The 17,682-nt window shown below is 33.8% G+C and overlaps 1 protein-coding gene and 1 pseudogene across 1 annotated transcript; one reads left to right on the forward strand and one right to left on the reverse strand.

Annotated features, from left to right (window-relative positions):
• The first annotated feature begins 285 nt into the window (after positions 1-285).
• On the forward strand, positions 286-1,262 carry LOC142627936 (uncharacterized). The gene is made up of 2 exons (XM_075801839.1): positions 286-501; positions 592-1,262. The coding sequence occupies exons 1-2, from the start codon at positions 405-407 to the stop codon at positions 1,260-1,262; spliced, it is 768 nt and encodes a 255-aa protein (XP_075657954.1). The 5' UTR covers positions 286-404.
• Positions 1,263-2,708: 1,446 nt separating this feature from the next.
• Positions 2,709-8,916, reverse strand: LOC142627143 (uncharacterized; annotated as a pseudogene).
• Positions 8,917-17,682: the final 8,766 nt, after the last annotated feature.

The raw sequence follows: 17,682 nt of genomic DNA on the forward strand, positions 1-17,682 counted from the left end.
CAATATTTGTTTAGTTCATTTGTTATTTTGTCACATCTTTCAACACATATTTTTCTAGTTGTAAATGTGTTATTCTGTTTTAGGAATTCTAATGATTTTTTTGCTAATTTATGAATTATTTTTCTAGTTGTAAATGTCTTTTTCTGTTCAAGGCTTCAAGGAATTATAATGAATTTTGTTGTTGGCATGCTATCCTCAGGTTGCACTATCTTGAATTTCCTCCAGGAACCCTTGACAAACACTATGAGAAGCTCCTGCAATGTGACCCCAATTTGTTAAAGTTGAGCCAAAGACCTTTCCCAAGTCTTAGTTCTCCTTACTTCCATACAGATTGCTACAATGGGAGTAAAGAATTTTCTTTGGATTTTTATAGACATGGACAGTTACCTTTACCATTCTCGAGTATGCATTCGCCATTTAAATCTATTCAACAAATTCAGGCATATGAACAAGCCCACCAGCAATACCTTCTTACGACGAATTCAACTTCACCAATATCAGGTATTGCATTGTGCATATTCCAATTCCATACTATTCTAAGGCTTCAATTGTACTCTAACTTGGTTTTTCAAATCTTTTGTGATGATATAGTTATGGATTTCTCTCCACATTCAGATGGAGCCATTAGCAACCAAGGAGTTGATGATCCAAGGATGGCAATGTGGTATCAAAGGATGATTAATCCTGCAAACGTTCGAGGGAGAGATCAAATGCAAGGGTCATTTTCTATGGCTATACCAACCCAAGTAAATCCAGCCATATCTGGTCAAAACTATGATGTATCCGCAGCCTGGCCTATTTCAGACACTCAAATCCTAGATGATATTCAAAGCCAATTGCTGAGTGACGATCAATTTCAATTTGATTATGACCCTTACTTAGAGGTGGAGTCATCGAACAACTTAGTACCTGACTTGCAAAAAGAAATGAACCCAACAAGCAACTTCGAAAACTGTTTGTTGGGTGAAGCTGAACACATTGGTATGCAAAATGTGCGGAATGTCACAAGGGTGAACTCCTTGGGTTCATTGATGGCTTTGCCAACAGAAGAGCAACCTGCAAGTAGCACTCTCTATCCACAGTCTTTTAACTGGCTACCTCAATCTCAAGATCCTAATGTGAATTTTATGATGCATCTACCTGGGAACAACACTTCAATGGATACAGTTTTTGATCCAGATCCTACAGTTAATACAGATGATCCAACAATGGTAGGTTTCAAAACTACTAATAATTTTGATGGGGACAATCACTGGACATGATTCAAAAGTGAGTATTGATATGAGGGAAGGATGATAACAAAGCACATGATTCAAAAGTGAGTAATAATATGAGGTAAGGATGATAATAAAAGCACATCTTGGTCGGGCCCAATGCAATGGCAAGTGGAAAAAAAACAGGTCGCAGATTCAAACTTGAGAATTACATTTTCAGAAAAAAAAATTGAAGGTAAACACCACGTGTCTCACATCTTGTTTAAGAATGCAAGGCAATTGGAGGATTCAATTTGAAGTCATCTTTTTCAGAATTTGGCCGGCACACAACAATTTTCGTATCAAAGCTAAATTTCTATTCCTATAAACTTGAACCATAAACTTTGTTAGCAAGTTCAAGTGAATCTACTTTCAACTATACCCAAAACAAGGTTCCTATCCTCATGATTGAGAGCTATGTTTGAAGTTCACAATTGACAGACTTTTCATCTTACAAAATTTGTGGGATATAATTGAAGAATATAATTTAAATCGGTCTAACTAAAATTACCCGATTAAAGAGAATAAGAAATAAAAAAATCACAAGGTGATTGCAATACTAATGAGAAAAATAGTAACACCAACGAACCCATGTTTGTGGTAAAACAACCACTTATTTGGGCTGAAACAATGAGCAGCACACTAGAGGAGACAACTTGTCAACTACAAACATGTGAAAGTAATACCATGGAGTTTCTTTTACGTGAAAAATAAGCCCATTGTGTCCCAACAACAACAATACCGTGGAGTTTCTTATATTTGTAAAGTCATTGGCAAAAAAAAGGAATATATGTAAATGGTTTTAAATAATAAATAAGAAGAGAGAAACAAAATTGCTATTAACTAAGTGAATGAGGTGTAAGTCAATTAGCATTTAATGCTATTTTTTTAACCATTAGATCAATTAAAAATCTACGGTCTACAAATGGTGTAACTCTTGTCAAGTTACGCCAGGTGTAACTTGAACCCATCTCTCTCTCTCTTTCTCTCTCTCTCTCTCTATATATATATAGATGGATAGATAGATAGATAGATATAATCCGTTTCAATCTACCAAGAAAAAACATATCATTACATATTATTTCCTGCAGCAACTTTGCACCCCAGAGGACAGTAGTAGAGATCATAAATGAGATTTCATTGTGATAGTGAAAATGAATCACTAAATGAGATCTGATATGCTCAAGTGCAAGTATGCTGTTTACAAAAATAAGTCCATCTAAATTTTGCACTAACTAATTCAAGCAACAAATACAACCATCCCTCATAGAAATATTCACGATACGTTGCTATGGTATAAACTGCATGAATTAAGTTAACATCATACAGCACAATGGTTGTGCAAACATAGTTTCAGACATCAGTTACCAAGTTCACTTTTTATTTATTTTTTATTTATAAGTAAATGATTTTATTCCAAATAAGTACCTCATTAATAATACGAAACACTAGATAGCCTAAAGAATTGCAACCAAAGAATTAGATAGCATAATAATGTTAATTTTATTCCATTAAAATGAATTGAGAAACTGATGACAAATCAAAATCTAGACTAAATAACCAGATTTGCACCACCCCACATCTGTTATAAATAGCTCGTTTGACAAAGTTACTCTTGTAGATAAGTAATGATATGGGAACTGGCATAGTGGCCTTTTTTGTAACTTTCAAGTGGGGGAGGTGATGTTTGAACCCAGGTTCTCCTCTTGAGAAAACAGTAATGGCATTGAGCCACAAGGCTCTTGACATGACACAGTGACTTGTGTCTTCAAACTTGGTTGGGTGATTTACTAGAATTAATCTTCTAGTATGGCTGGAGGATCATCAGATATGCTTGCAGCTTCACACGCACCTCCTGCATTCAATTCACTAAAACTCCTTTTCTTTAATGAAGAGGGAGAATTCTCCTTTTCTTTGTTTTCATTAGCCCACTCTTTTCCTTTTCCTTTTCCTTTTCTTTTTCATTCTCAATTTCTTTATTAGTATGAGTCTCACCGTCTGGCAGAGGAAAAAATGGAGGTTCCCGGCCACTCAATCAAGAAAATACCTTTTCAATCATCTCACTAATTTCCTTCCCCAGATCATTACTGTCCAAAATTAGCTCCCAAACTGATTTAGAAGCTTTCTCCAGCACTGGAGCTCTGTATGAAATCGATACAAAATTATAAGTTACAGAAGCTTCAATAGTCACAAGTGCCATAATATTAGTATTGTCACACATTGGAAGCCCCTTCTGAACCATGACATTGCAACAAACCACACGTGCTGGCAATGTGAGATGTTCTTACAGATCCACTTAGAGATCCCAGGTTCAGAGTAAAAAAAGTGGCAATGGACAAAGAAAGCTCTATCCTCATGTGCATTACTAAAATTTGACAGAGGGTTGTTTTAAGCTTCGAACCACCTAAGGTATGTACATACAGGGTATCTACCCACATGGATTCAGCCCACATACAGGGTATCTGCCCAAAATTGCTAAACCCACTTTCAAGTTTCATTCATTATTTTCATATATCCACCCACATCAATCATCAAAATTGGTTACACTGGATTGGTCATCTTATTAATTTTTGACAAAGGTAAGGAAATTTCATGGTACTGAAAACTCAGTCACTATTTAACATTTGATACTGCTAAGATAACTTTAAGATATTGACAATTGTCGAACAGATGACCAAAGCCTTTTCACAACCACATAAAAGCTATGAGTTTTCCAAAAGTAACCAAGTATGTGAATGCCTTTAGTGCGCACCTGGGAGGCTATTTCTACCTCTAAAGACAAATGAAAAACAGACAAAAAACACTAAAACTTACTCAAGTTCCCGCCTTAGCGCATCAAACAACTCTCTTTTGGTTTGTTTCTCTGCCCCAGGGGTGTTAAGAACTTTACTCTGTTCAGCCATTTTAATAGTAGTATCCTTAAGCTCTTCCTGCAAAAACAAAGAGCATGGACATACAAAAATTTCACATTAAAATCAAAATAAACCAGTACTTCCTTAAGCATTGATATGTTTGACAACTATTGATTTTAACCTTTTCCACTACTTCCATTCCTCCCTTTCTAATTACAGAATTAAGCAAAGGAGAGAATTCTTGTGCTAGAACTTGCTTATGAAATCCAAGAATTTCACTCACATAGGCAGCATCAAACTCATCAAGTCAAAACATGTCTTTAAGACTAAAAGAATTGTATAAACATGGACAACTAGTTGGCCTAATGAAATTCAACGGGAGCTAGCCACATGAACCCAAAATTTTAAAAAATTCACCAATAAATTTCTAAACTTGATTCTTCTAAACATCTGGATAAGCAACCCACTTTAGTCTACCAGTACTGTTGACAATTCACAAAAAAATTTAGTACATCCCCACAAATTCTTACTGCAGAGTGCAGACCACACAAATTGCAATGTGGTTCAAGAATTAGAATTGGTGATACCAACACTAGGACTTATACTAAGAACTAGCTGGTATCAACAAAATTTACATAAATACATACATAAGCTGTATATATAAAACCTCACTAATAAAAAAGACACGCACACACTTATAAACAAGGGAACTTTTTGTTAAAAAAAACAAAGTCTCTGCACTAAATATTGGGAGGGTTCTATTATCAAAACTCATATGTAACAGACAACTCCATCATGTGCATGTGTGCTTATATACATGGACCTTTGATATCATTAAGTGTTATGTATATCACTTGCCCTCTCTCTCTCTCTCTCTCACACACACACACACACACACACTAGTATATGCCACTCATGAGTAGCAAGTAAAAATTAATGTTTCTCTTTTGTGATTTTGTGTCTAGGGAAACAAAGGCAATGTTTGTGTTTATAAGAGAAAAGTTGATGATAAAGATCCGCTCCAAACATGTTTAGATATTTTCTAAATAAAATTATGTGACAAAAATGACATATTCAGTCCCTTCTATAGTTATATAGCGAGTTGAAAATAGATATCTCCACATATGTTTAAAATCAAACTTTTTTCATGACAAAAATTTTAGATTCATAACAAATTTTAAAACTTTTTTCACTTTATGAGATGATAAGTTGTGATTAATGTTCTTTCATGTACAATCTGACACTAACAGAATACCTTGTCAGCTCATACATTTCACAAGGCCTTGATTTAGCTTCCTTTTTATAGATTATTGTTGCCTATCAAAGGCTTCCCCGCAAGTACAAAAACAAAAATTATGCAGAAGACTGGGACAGCCTCAACATTGATGAGGATTCACTAAAAATCAGATTTGTACCTGAAACACCACAAGTTTTATAACTTCCCCTGCAAAAATGAATGAAAAATCAAGATATTCCTTACAATTACCCCCATTAGTCAGTTTTTATCCTCCACTGCTGTAGGGATGAAGGTGATGTACAATATTTATGATAAGATCTCCAAGCCAAAACACAAGGCTCAAGCGTAGTATAATTATTTTTTTCCCTTCTTGCAGATCTAATAAGTAGTGCCTTTTGTACAAATATTCCAAGCAAATTAATAGATTTCTCTCTAACTATTGATCCTCCACAACCTTAACCATTTTCACTCAATACTATCCCCAAACATGGTTTGGATTTAACCTCCCTTAGTCAATTGTCTACAGAAGAGGAAATATCTGAAGATTTCATAGTTCATACTATTGCTATCATTTTCTAGAATAAGGACAGATTGGCTTGTCTACAAGGCCATTCTAGCCTTTCTTACGTTTAAAAAATAAAATAAAAAAAACTTCAAGATTTCCCATGCACTTTAACATTGGTAGGTCCCATTAATCATTAGTCAATATGTTGATATGATTACAGTACAAAGTAAAACAATATGGCTTTATCCCAAAGGGAGGGAGGCATAAAGCAACCAAAGCGCCAAACTAATTATTATTTGTTTCACAACTGCTGTATGATATAAAAATAAATAAAATTACTAATGATGGCATTCTTACTTTAAAACTATTATCCTATGTACCCTCAAATGAATAAAGTTTCAAGAACCCCTAGTAACACTCAAATAGTGGTAAGTGCAAACAAGACAGGAATCAAAATTAGTAAGGGTTGACACAAACTTCATCTAGCATTTTGACAAAAGGAAACTAAAAGATATGAAAGTGAAACAAAAAGTATCTTAAACAGATGATATTGCATAGGTCTGACAACTCAATCCATAGTTGTTTTAAAACAATAGTTTAACTTGCAAGCACCCATGACCTGTTTTAAGACTAAATTTGATCAGCTAATTACAACTGGATTACTTTTGTAAAACTGAAACTTATTCAAGATATAATTTGGTCCAGAACCTAATCGCTAAGCATTTAAGAATTTTGGGGCTGGTTTGGGTAGAGGAGGATACCTATTGATGGTTTGATATTTAGGCTATATTTGAATTGGAATACTAGTTTTTATGATTGGAAAACTTTCAATAATGGTTGGAATATAGTATAGCTAACTAGTAAAAGAAATAAGATCTATGAATCCAGTCTCAAACTAGGACTCTTGAGTATCCACCTAAGAGGGCAGTATAATACACCCAATGGCTAGTCAAGAGGTTTAGCAACAACATGCGTGCACAAGAAAATTGCAACAAAAGATCGAACAGCAAAAGGAATAAACAATCTTGGGCACATAAATGAAAAGAAATACCATCTCGTAAGAAGTATAGAATTTTACTCAAAGCAAATATACCACTCACATAATGACCAGTGATAGGTTAAAATATAAAAGTTGTCTTTGAGCTTGAGAAACTAAATAACCTTCACCCAGACTTTGGAAACAGCTCTCGAATATTTCCATCTACTTGATTAGACAACAGCAAGTCAATAAACATGGAAGCAGTTGTTGCATTTGCTGAAAATCCCTTGTCAACCATCATTTTGAGATATTTCGTTGCCTTTGATGTCTCACTATTTTGCAATAACACTTAAATTATTGAGTTATATGTGCGATCGTCAGGAGAGCAGCCTTTGCCATCCATTTTCTCAAGCAGCTCACTCGCTTCAACAACTAGTCCATTCCTGCAAAATCCTTTGATCATTATAGTGTAAGTCCAAACATTAGGTTTCAATCCTTTTGCAGAAAGGCCACTAAAGATTTCTCTTGCAGTCGTAAGTTCCCCAACATTGCAAAAACCATCAATCAAGATGCTGTAAATCACAATACCACAGTCCAGCCTTTTGTCTTCCATCTCCTGAAACAATGCCATTGCCTTAGCAAATTGTCTATTCTTAAAAAAGCCATTTAACAAGATGGCATAGGTTTGGGGATCTGGATGTTGGCCACAAGCTTGCATTGTATTGAATAGCTCTAGTGCAGTTTGGACTCTCTCCACTCGACATAACCCACCTATAAGAGTGTTGTAAGTCACTACATCAGGAATCATTCCTTTGTTGGACATTTCATGAAATAGACGCATTGCCTCATCAATTTTTATACTTTTGCAATATCCATTGATCAATATGTTATAGCTAAACACATCGGGTGAACAACCCTTCTCAACCATCATATTAAATGCCTCAATTGCCTCATCCATTTGGTTTTGCAAACAATAACCATCAATCAAAGAATTGTAAGTGACTTTGTCAGGCTCAGTGCCTCTTTGAATCATCACTTCAAAAACTTCTTTTTCCTCAATCAACATCCCTTTGTTGCAAAGTGTGTCCACCAATATGTTGAAGGTTCGCACATTTGGCATGATCTTCCTTTGAAGCATCTCATTCAACAAGGTAGCAGCCTCCCTCCACCGGCCAGAATTGCATAGTCCTTGAATTATGCAACTGTAAGTGACAACATTTGGCTGAATGCCGTTACTCATAATTTCAGATAAAAGGTTCAAAACCTCTGTTACCAATTTGTCCTTACATAAACTGTCAATGACCGTGCAATAACGCACCACATTTTGTTCAAAATTCCTTTTTTCAAGCATCCTGAGCAACTTAATAGCCACACCAGTTTGGCCATTCTTACACAGACCGTTTACTAGCGTCCCACAAGTAATTGCATTAGGTTGGTACCCTTTGTTCTCCATTTCCTCCACCAACCTCACAGCTCCAGAAATATTACCTTTAAGACAGAGGCCCCATAGCCAAGTTTCAAAATTGTTGCTATGATAGAGAAACCAAAATCGACCCGGTTTAGATGGCAGAAGCAATTAATCAAAACATTGAGAGTATAAACATTGGGAGAGATTCCGAATGATTCCATTCGTTTAATTAGAGTAACGACTGCAGAGTAATGCTTCATTCTTGCAATGGCACCCAAAAATAGAGTAAAATCTCCAATGAAAGGCAAAGGGTGCATGCGAAGCATTATATCAAACAGGCCTAAGGCATGATCAAAATTCTTAAAGGTTCCAGATTTGCAGTGATATCTCACAGATTTCAAAAACTGATTCCAATTGTGATATGGGGTTTTCGCATTTTCTATAATAGTAGAACAATAATGAGAAGTAAAAGCACGAAATGGAAGGCTGACTCTAAGAATCAAACGATTGCATATAAAAAGAAGAGAGGATGTTGATTTACCCACTTCACAAAGACGACAGTCTCAGCTACCAGCTTGGGTCGAGTTTGGTTTCGGCTTAGCTTTGGAACTTCAAAAATAGAAAGGAGGAGAAGTCATGGGGGTGGAGTGGCAGATCGGAGAGCGAAGCAGTGAGTTCGAAGGTAAGAGCGAAGCAGTAAAGAATGAGAATGATTTGTATTTCTTAATTTTTAGTTGGGAACTAGTTCAGAGCCCTCTTTTACCCCCAAAAAAACAATAAAAAATTGTAAGGTTAGACTTATTTTGTTTGACTGCACTTGTCCTATCTAAATTTTATTGAAATTTTTGTTCATATTGTGCAAAAAAATAAAGAGTATAATATAAAATAAATAAAAACCGTCAAAAAACCAATAAAGAAAAAAAGAAAAAAAAGAAAAAGAAAAAGAAAGAAAGAGTAAAGCTATGTGTATATAAAAAAAACTAAAATTAAAAATTAAAAAAGTGAGAGAGTAAAACTCATCTATAACTTGAAAAATGTTTAACTATATATATATATATAATTAATTAATTAAAGTAAAACTGAGAGCAAATCTAAAAGTGAATATTTTTTAATTCTCAAATGAGGTAGGCTAGTCCTAGCAACCAGAAGTCTCATTTAAGCTCATGTAAGGTATATATATTGCCCCACTTCATTATTAGAAAAAAGATGAATATTTTATAATTTATTTATTTGGTGTGTTTACTATCACGTTCACTGACCTCTTTATCCAGAACCTATAATAATAAGACATATTAATAAGTTGAAACTTGAAACTTGTGAATTGGTATATGCTTTAAGTACGAAGTTGTGAAAGATGTGGGGTTCAAGTGATATTTAATTGTAATGATATCTTTTGTGGTATTTTATGCTTGTGGTTCAAACTACATTTCCTCCTCTCCACTATTTACCAATAATTTTTTTTTTAATCTTAAAAAGAGACTGCAAATAATTTGTATTTATGTAAAATTATAAATTTTTGCATAAGTATATTCTTTTATGGCTAGTGTTTTTACCAACTTTAATTGAAACTTTTCATCTAGAATGGCTGCATAGAGTTTGAGGGAAAAATATGTGTTAGGTTCTAAAAGTTTAGAACGATTGGCAAACCGTGAACACAAACCTGTTTAGATATAAATCCTAGAATCTATAGGTATTATTAGACAATGCTCAAGGTGATACAGCTCAAGGTGATACAAGTCAAGATTCAAGAATATACAAGTTGCAGAAAAAAGAGTTCAGAAACTGCCTGGTTCAACCGATCGAAAGACAGGCTTGACTTATCGAAACATGTATCTGTAGAATTTTAAGTCCGGTCCAACAGTAGTTCAAGTCTATTAAGGATTAGAGTTTCAAATCTACTTTTTCTAGTATATAAAGAAAACCCTAAGCATGTTTATAAAAGACTTTTCAGAGAGAATAGTGTACCTCTTTTGTATCTAGGGTTTTGTACCCAAAAAGCTCTCTTATATCTTCTACCGGTGTTATTCCTTGAAGAATCTTAAGTTCGGTGTTGTAGAAGTTGTTGCCTTCTCTAGTCATTAAAGGTACTGATGATCTAAACCTTTAATGGTGGTCTTGGAGTCACAAACAAGAGAGTTTGTATTGATAAACCTTTGAGTGGAGTCTTAAAGTCACAAGTGTAGGTGCTTGTGTTGCAAAGGCCTAATAGAGAAGGAGTCCGTGGATTCGGAACTTGCACGTAGTCGTGTCAGTAAGTTCTACATGTGGTAGCAATAGGATGTTAGTGGTCTAACTCTTATTGTAAACTTCGATTCTCTATAGTGGATTTGTTTTTTACCATGATGATAGTTAGGTTAAATCATCTCCAGATATTTTACCGGTTTGGTTTTCCTAGATGATCATATCATTGTGTTCTTTATTTCTCGCTGCTTTACATGATATGACTTTATTGTTTTAACTTATATCTGAATAATAAACCTAAGTATTAACTTGGTTAATTAATTAGGTTAAACAATCTAGTTTAGGGATGGCAATTTTTCCTCACCCCGCTAAACCCGCCCCTCCCCACTTCGCCCCGCGTGGGTTTTCCCCGCCCCTCAAAGGTGGTGGGACGGAGATGGGGCAAGGTTTTAGTCTTGCATCACGGGGCGGAGCGGGGATGGGTTTAAACTTTTTAGACCCGCCCCGCCCCGCCCCGCCCCACCCCTCTTTACTAAGGGTTATAATTGTAAATTTTTCATACCTTAAAACCCTAATATTTAAACAAAAATATTAATATTAGCATATTTTATTTTACCAAATGTGGTCCTCTGTCTTTATTTTGTTTTGTGTTATACTATGAGATTTGTTTTTTTATGATTGTTTTGTTAAACACTTGGATATATTATTCAAATTTTTCTAAAAATTGATTTGATATGATGAGATAAACTTAGTTGTAATTTCAAGTATATTTTTATTAATGAGATAATATTTTTATTAAAAAATTGTACCAATTATAGGGCAAATAACAAAAAATAGAGTTTTACGAGGTGGGGCGGGGCTTTGCGGGGCCCCAAGGGGTGAGGATGGGGTGAAAAAGTTTTCCCCCTCATGCGGGCTGGGGCGGGAATAGGGCAAAACAAAACCATGTAGGGCGGGGACGAAGACCTCATCCTTCAGCCTCGCCCCACCCCATTGCCATCCCTAATCTAGTTTACAAGGATCTAAAACCTAACATTATATACTTATTTTTTTGTTGAATATCATTTAAATAATATTTATTTAATTTTCTATATTATAATTTTTTTAATTGAAGCCACTTTTCATACTTTTTGAAGTACGAAATAACTAGTTAATATATATATATATATATATATATTTTTGGAAACTAATTATATTTTATATTTAAGTTTTGTTAACATCTACTTTTCAATTAATAATATAATTAAGATCACCTTTCATAGATTATTAAAAAATTATTATAGGATGTCATTGTCATTTTTTTTAATAATTATGGTCACCTTCCAAGTCCTTCACTTGCCAACTTCGCTATTCCATACTTCTCAATGTTAGGTTACTTCAAAATTTTAGCAGCCAAATAAAAGTTAATTCAGAGGGTTTTATTTTAATTAAAATATATATAGTATTTTTTTATTAAATATTTTTTCAAAAAACACACCCCTCAATTTTTTATTATATTCAAATTAAAAAGAAAAGTTTCTAAACACACCAATAGCATAGGTGGGAAAGATAGTTTCGTTTTAACTTATTTGGAGAGATGGGCATGTGAGTTTGACTGGAAGTATAGTTTTATTGACCATATTAAATTTCTCAATTACATCTATTGCAGTCTTAGTTTTTAGAGTTTTTAAATACTTTCTATTAAGTATAATGTTATTTTGTGGAAATGTATTTTTTATTCAAACTAAATATTGTGACCTACCCCCTTTACACAGGCGCCGATTTAGAGGATTTCTTTTATTATTGTTTAAAAATAAATATACAAAATTAATTGATAAAAGGTTATCCAATAAAAGTTGACACTTGACAGCACAATTTCTTTCCAAAATGTTTGGTAGCTATAAAAAGATGACTTGTGTCCTGTCGTGTGTAATACACATGTCTAACTTGATTGGTTGGGTTAAGTGAATCATGTGTATTATACATGGTAAAGACAAATGATATCTTCTTATTAGTGATTGAAGGCCAAAACTTCAAACATTTCTTTAAAACATAAGGTTTAGATTGGCAAAGTCTATTACAACTTGATAATCACCAAGTCAAAACATTAAGAGGGCGTTTGGATTCAACTGAAAATGACTGCGTTTTGCGTTTCAACGTTTTCAGACTTTTTTTTTTTTCCCAGCCGCAGTTGTTGACCCAGTCTTCTATGAACAGTGCATTCGTGCACTGTTCACGAACCCACAAATTTCACTTTTCAGCAACTTTTTCATTAAAAATGGGTCCCGCAGTATTATTCACACATTTTAAAATTATTTTGCTACAGTGTTTTCAGTTTTCAGTTTTCAGTAATAAGTTCTATCCAAACAGAACCTAAATCTGCAAAAGCAAAACAAAATACATATTAAACAAAGCATAAATCCAAATGGTTGTCAAAAGAAAACATTAAATTTGCAATGTAAAATGCAAAAAGCCCATAAATTTTCCCAAAACTGCACATACAGAAATCTATACGCAAAACCCAGATCCAGATTCATTCAGATACAGATATAATTATTGGTGTTATGCAGGTACATTTCTTCCAGGATTGACATAAATTTGGTTTCAAATTTCTCCTATAATGTGCTATGAACAAAAACAATATCTCAATAGTATTATACGAGAAATTGGGATGTAGCATCCATCATTGTAGCTAATTGCCGAGGAATATGTTTTCCCAAATCTTGTTTGCAGCATACATATATGTCAATACCCGGTAGTAAATGAGACAGAATGAAAATACATTAATTGTCCAAGTCATAGCTAATTTGCTCAAATCATCTTTCTGGATAGGATAGTATAGTAGCAACATATCCTTAGAATAGACCACCATTGTCCAAGTCATTTGACCTCCATAAATTGAGTGTGTAATCCCAAGAACCTGAAAATACATAAGCATATGGAACCAGAACAAACCTTAGCTAAACTTTAAACCTCAACTTACAAACATAATATTTTTTTTAGTTATAGTTACTAGGAAATGAACACCAAACATTGAACCACCACAAACGTGGACAAGCCATCATTCTTCATCAGATTTTAGCTTTCAGAAATTTGCCAAGTTCAGAATCTCAGATGGTACAAATATTTAGAACTAACATCCAAAAGTTGGGCGTTTATTAAAAAAAAATCTAATTTAATTCTAAATTAGATTCCAATTATTGTCTAATTTTGCTTTAGCGTCCTATCTAAGTTTTTACTGTTTTTGTTACAGGTAAGTTAATGTTGTGCAAAAGGCGAAGAGTCTAATATAAATAGATTATCAAAAAATCAATAACAAAAAAGAATAAACTCATGTGCATATCCAAAAATAAAGATAAAATAAAAAAATTAGAGAGAGAGAGAGAGGGTAAACTCATCTTGGACTATATAAATAATTTTTTTAAAATCCAATTAGATTCTAAATCAGATTTCAATTGTTATTTAATTTTATGCCACGTGTCCTTTCTAAGTTTTAAAAATTTTTGTTCTGGGTGAGTTATAATGCTGTGCAAAAGATGAAGATTATAATATAAATAAACCATCAAAAACTTGATAAAAAAAGGACAAAAAAGAGAGAGTAAAATCATGTGTACATAAAAAAATTAAAAAATTAAGAGAGAGAAAGTACAACTCATCTATGACTTAAAAAATGTCTAACTCTTAAACTAGGTATATTTTGAATCTATATATGTGTGTAATTATAATATATGTTTATATATGTGTATATATATATAAACAATTAGATTCTTAATTTTGCGCCATGTGTCGTATCTAATTTTTAATTTTTGTGTCAAGTGAATTATTAAGTGTAAATATCAAAGAGACCAAATCCAATTGAAGTCTAATTTTGTATCGTGTGTCCATCTAATTTTTTTTAATTTGGTAGCAAGGGAATTATTGGGTACAAAAACCAAAAAGTTTAAATCCAATTAAATTCTAAATTTTACACACACACGCGGACACACACACACACATATATAATGAGAAACCATTACATATTTCAAAAATGTATGGTTTAAAAAAGGTGGAAGCTAATACCATGTATAATTTGAATTAAACCGTGTAATTGCGATTGTTTTTAATTGTACTCATGCATATGCACGTGACTATACACTAGTTAATACTAGTGTGTAACCCATGCTTACGAACGGAAATTGTCAATTGTAGTGGTGCTATTGGTTATTAAACATATAAAATATTAGTTAATGTAATTTAATTATGATATTGCTATGTTCAAGATTTTATCATTTTAGAACTACTTAAACATATTTTGCTTATTCCAAATTGATTTAGATTGTTGCAAGAGGGAGCAAGGAAAAAGATCTAAGTAGCAAAACTTGGATGACCAAGCAACTAGTCCCAACACAAAGAATCAAAATGCTGCCACTATACTTAGTAGATTCAACTGGAACAGTCTTAACATCGAGTCCTACAACACGCCTTGGCAAAGCCTTCAATGAAGATTGTAACTCATTTATCTTAGCATCAACAACACTTACCTTAACCTTTTCACCCTGCAATTCGATTTCATACTTACCCATTTTTGACAGGAGAGACATTGATATGCGGTTTAGCATGTTGAAATAATTCTAACTAGTACTACTTTGTTCTTAATAAAAATAAAAATAAAAACTCATAAGAAAAACATTTTCATGGGGATGATTATATATATAAGTAGAGTCAAGGTGAATCTTCTAAGAATAAACCTAATCTGTGGGCTAAAATAGTGGGAATGATAAAAGTTTGGAGTAACCTAAAATCCCATGACTCATGTAATCACCAAAGGTAAATATCCAAAGTTTTTTATTATAAACTTATAGAATATACAGTTTTATTGATAAAAAGTTAAACACTATAAATATAAATTTTCTTCTAAAAAAACTAAATAGAAATTTTCATAAAAAAACAAAATATAAATGATTAATAAATTATTTATTTTTCCTTTTTCCCTCTCAAAATTTTTCTTTAATTAATTTATCTAATTTATGTTATTTTATAAAACGTACTATGTATTGTACGGTTTGTACTTTTTTTTTGTTGTTGTGATAATCTTATAGTATTACTTATCATGATCATCTTCCTCCCTCTCACTTCTATCTTTTGATGAATTATTGTTTATCTCTTTAATTAAATAATACTATCTCTCTATTTATTTTTAATTATTTATTTATATAAGATAAAATCTTCTAAAAATTTGTATCATTTATTAAACTTATATTTATTTATAATACATTTAATGAGAAAATATCTTCTTCATTTTTAAAGAATCAAACATAGAAAAGATCTAATGGTAAAAGAAGTACATATATGGTACTAGCCATTTAAACTTTAAAGATCAAAAGGCTTATAATAAAAGAAGTACTAATAAAAAAGTTTTAAACAAAAAAGAACATTATAAATCAAGTAATTATTCTGAATATGATTTTAGGATCCTCTAACTATTTATTTTTCTTCTCCTTTTTATTTTTTTTTCTTTTCGAAATTTACAAAAGTTTTCCAACTTTTTCTATTTTAGGAGTTCTCTCTCCTTATAGAACAAAGAGATAATTGTAAGGACACAATTCAAGTTCCCAAACTACGACTGGGAGAAAAAATGGGCTTGAAAGACCTTTCTTTACAATGAATTTGTAGAGGATGGGCTTGTAATTTAGATTTCAAGGATGGTTTAGACAATTACAAAAAGAACGGGCTTTGGGCCCAATAGAACAACAAAGAATCGTTTGCAAAGAGTAAGACTGAGAAATCGTCCTCGGATTGTGTCCGAGGATGGTTTCTAATGATATTTCTCAAGTTTGGATACAAGTGTTGATTATCATTTACTATTGGCTCTATCTCTTTTACTCAGAAAAGTCCCCCCCTTCTTCGTATGCCTTTCCTCCTATTTATATCCTTTCCTTTCCCTTCATCACCTTCCACTTTTCTGGTTGCAATCCCCCTTTTTGGATACTTGTCCCATCCATTCTTCCCTAAAGCCCGCCGGGGATTAGGGACCAAGTTCCAAGCTCGATGTTCAGGTCCCATCCTTCCATCTATACAAGCCGTTGTATCAATTTACGTAGCTTTTAATGTATGGGCGGTGGTAGCAATTTTATTTTTAGACATTCCACCGTTCTTTCTCTCGCCCTCCACGTATACCGTGCATCCCCATAATTGTAGGACTCCATTATAATATAACCCAGGGATACCAAACTTCTCTTTCTATGTCCTCGGCCTTGAAATCCGAGGACAAATCTACTCCTGACGTGTTTGGATATGTAAATAGTCCACGACCATTTTGATGTCTTCGGATTTTGGGTTTCCAGCCCAAAATACTTCGTTGGGCCATCCTTCATATGCTATTGGGCCCAATACCCCTACAATAGCCCCTCGAGTTTCTTTATTTTTTCACCTCGGGAGAAAAATAGAATCTCGACTTAAAAAGACCCCGTTACCCCGTACTTTTGGCAACATTGTTGACAGAGATAACTTCGAATCACCCATCGCGTGTTCCCAATGCTTCGGTATGCGAAACGCCCCCGAATTGATTGTTGGCGCTTCTATGTCCCCCACGTTTCATTAATATGACACATATCCAACGGCCGAGAGCGATTCTTGGGCCGAGGCGGGAATTCGCCCGCTTTAAAACATCTTCTCGACATATAAATACTAATTTTCTTCAAAATTCTTCACACTACGTAAACCTCATAACGTACCGCCACACTTTTCATCTCCCCGTACTCTCTCTCTCGTCTATCAAGTACCCCGTCCGAGGTGACCGTGCTTTCTTCCTTTTTAAAAGTAAGTTCTTCAATACTCGCCCCTCCTTATCGCCTTTTTGTTTCTTTTGTTTCTTTTCTTTCCCATCTTCTCTTTTTCACCGTGTCTTTCATCCTTTCGGCATAGTTATTTTTTCTCCACACCCCGCCTTTTTTTCAAAAAGAATGGGTAGATTTGCGTCCCCCGGTGGATTCAAACGAAAAAATAGAATGCTTTAAGGTTAAGTACAAAATTCCCTGATGTATCCATTAGGTACCGTAACGAGGAAGAGTTTTATACAAAAAGAAAAACGGGGAAGTTGTAATCCCGATGATTGCGTTCATCGAAGGGGGAATGAAAATCCCCATGGGAACCGTGACTAGGGATTATCTTAGGGCTTTTAGGTTGGCTCCCACCCAAAGGTGCCCCAAATGTCTTTAGGATCTTAGGTTCCATAGACGCTTTAAATGAGAAGATGAACCTAGGGCTCACTCACCACGACGTGAACTCGGGTTTATAACCTCCATCACCT

This window comes from Castanea sativa, chromosome 3, assembly GCF_040712315.1.
Source record: "Castanea sativa cultivar Marrone di Chiusa Pesio chromosome 3, ASM4071231v1".
NCBI classification, from domain to species: Eukaryota; Viridiplantae; Streptophyta; class Magnoliopsida; order Fagales; family Fagaceae; genus Castanea; species Castanea sativa.

Excerpts from the sequence above, each read along its gene's own strand:
- LOC142627936 (XM_075801839.1), top strand. The coding sequence starts at position 405 with ATGCATTCGCCATTTAAATCTATTCAACAAATTCAGGCATATGAACAA. Across the intron at positions 502-591 it reads TTCAACTTCACCAATATCAG|TTATGGATTTCTCTCCACAT; the intron begins GTATTGCATTGT and ends GTGATGATATAG.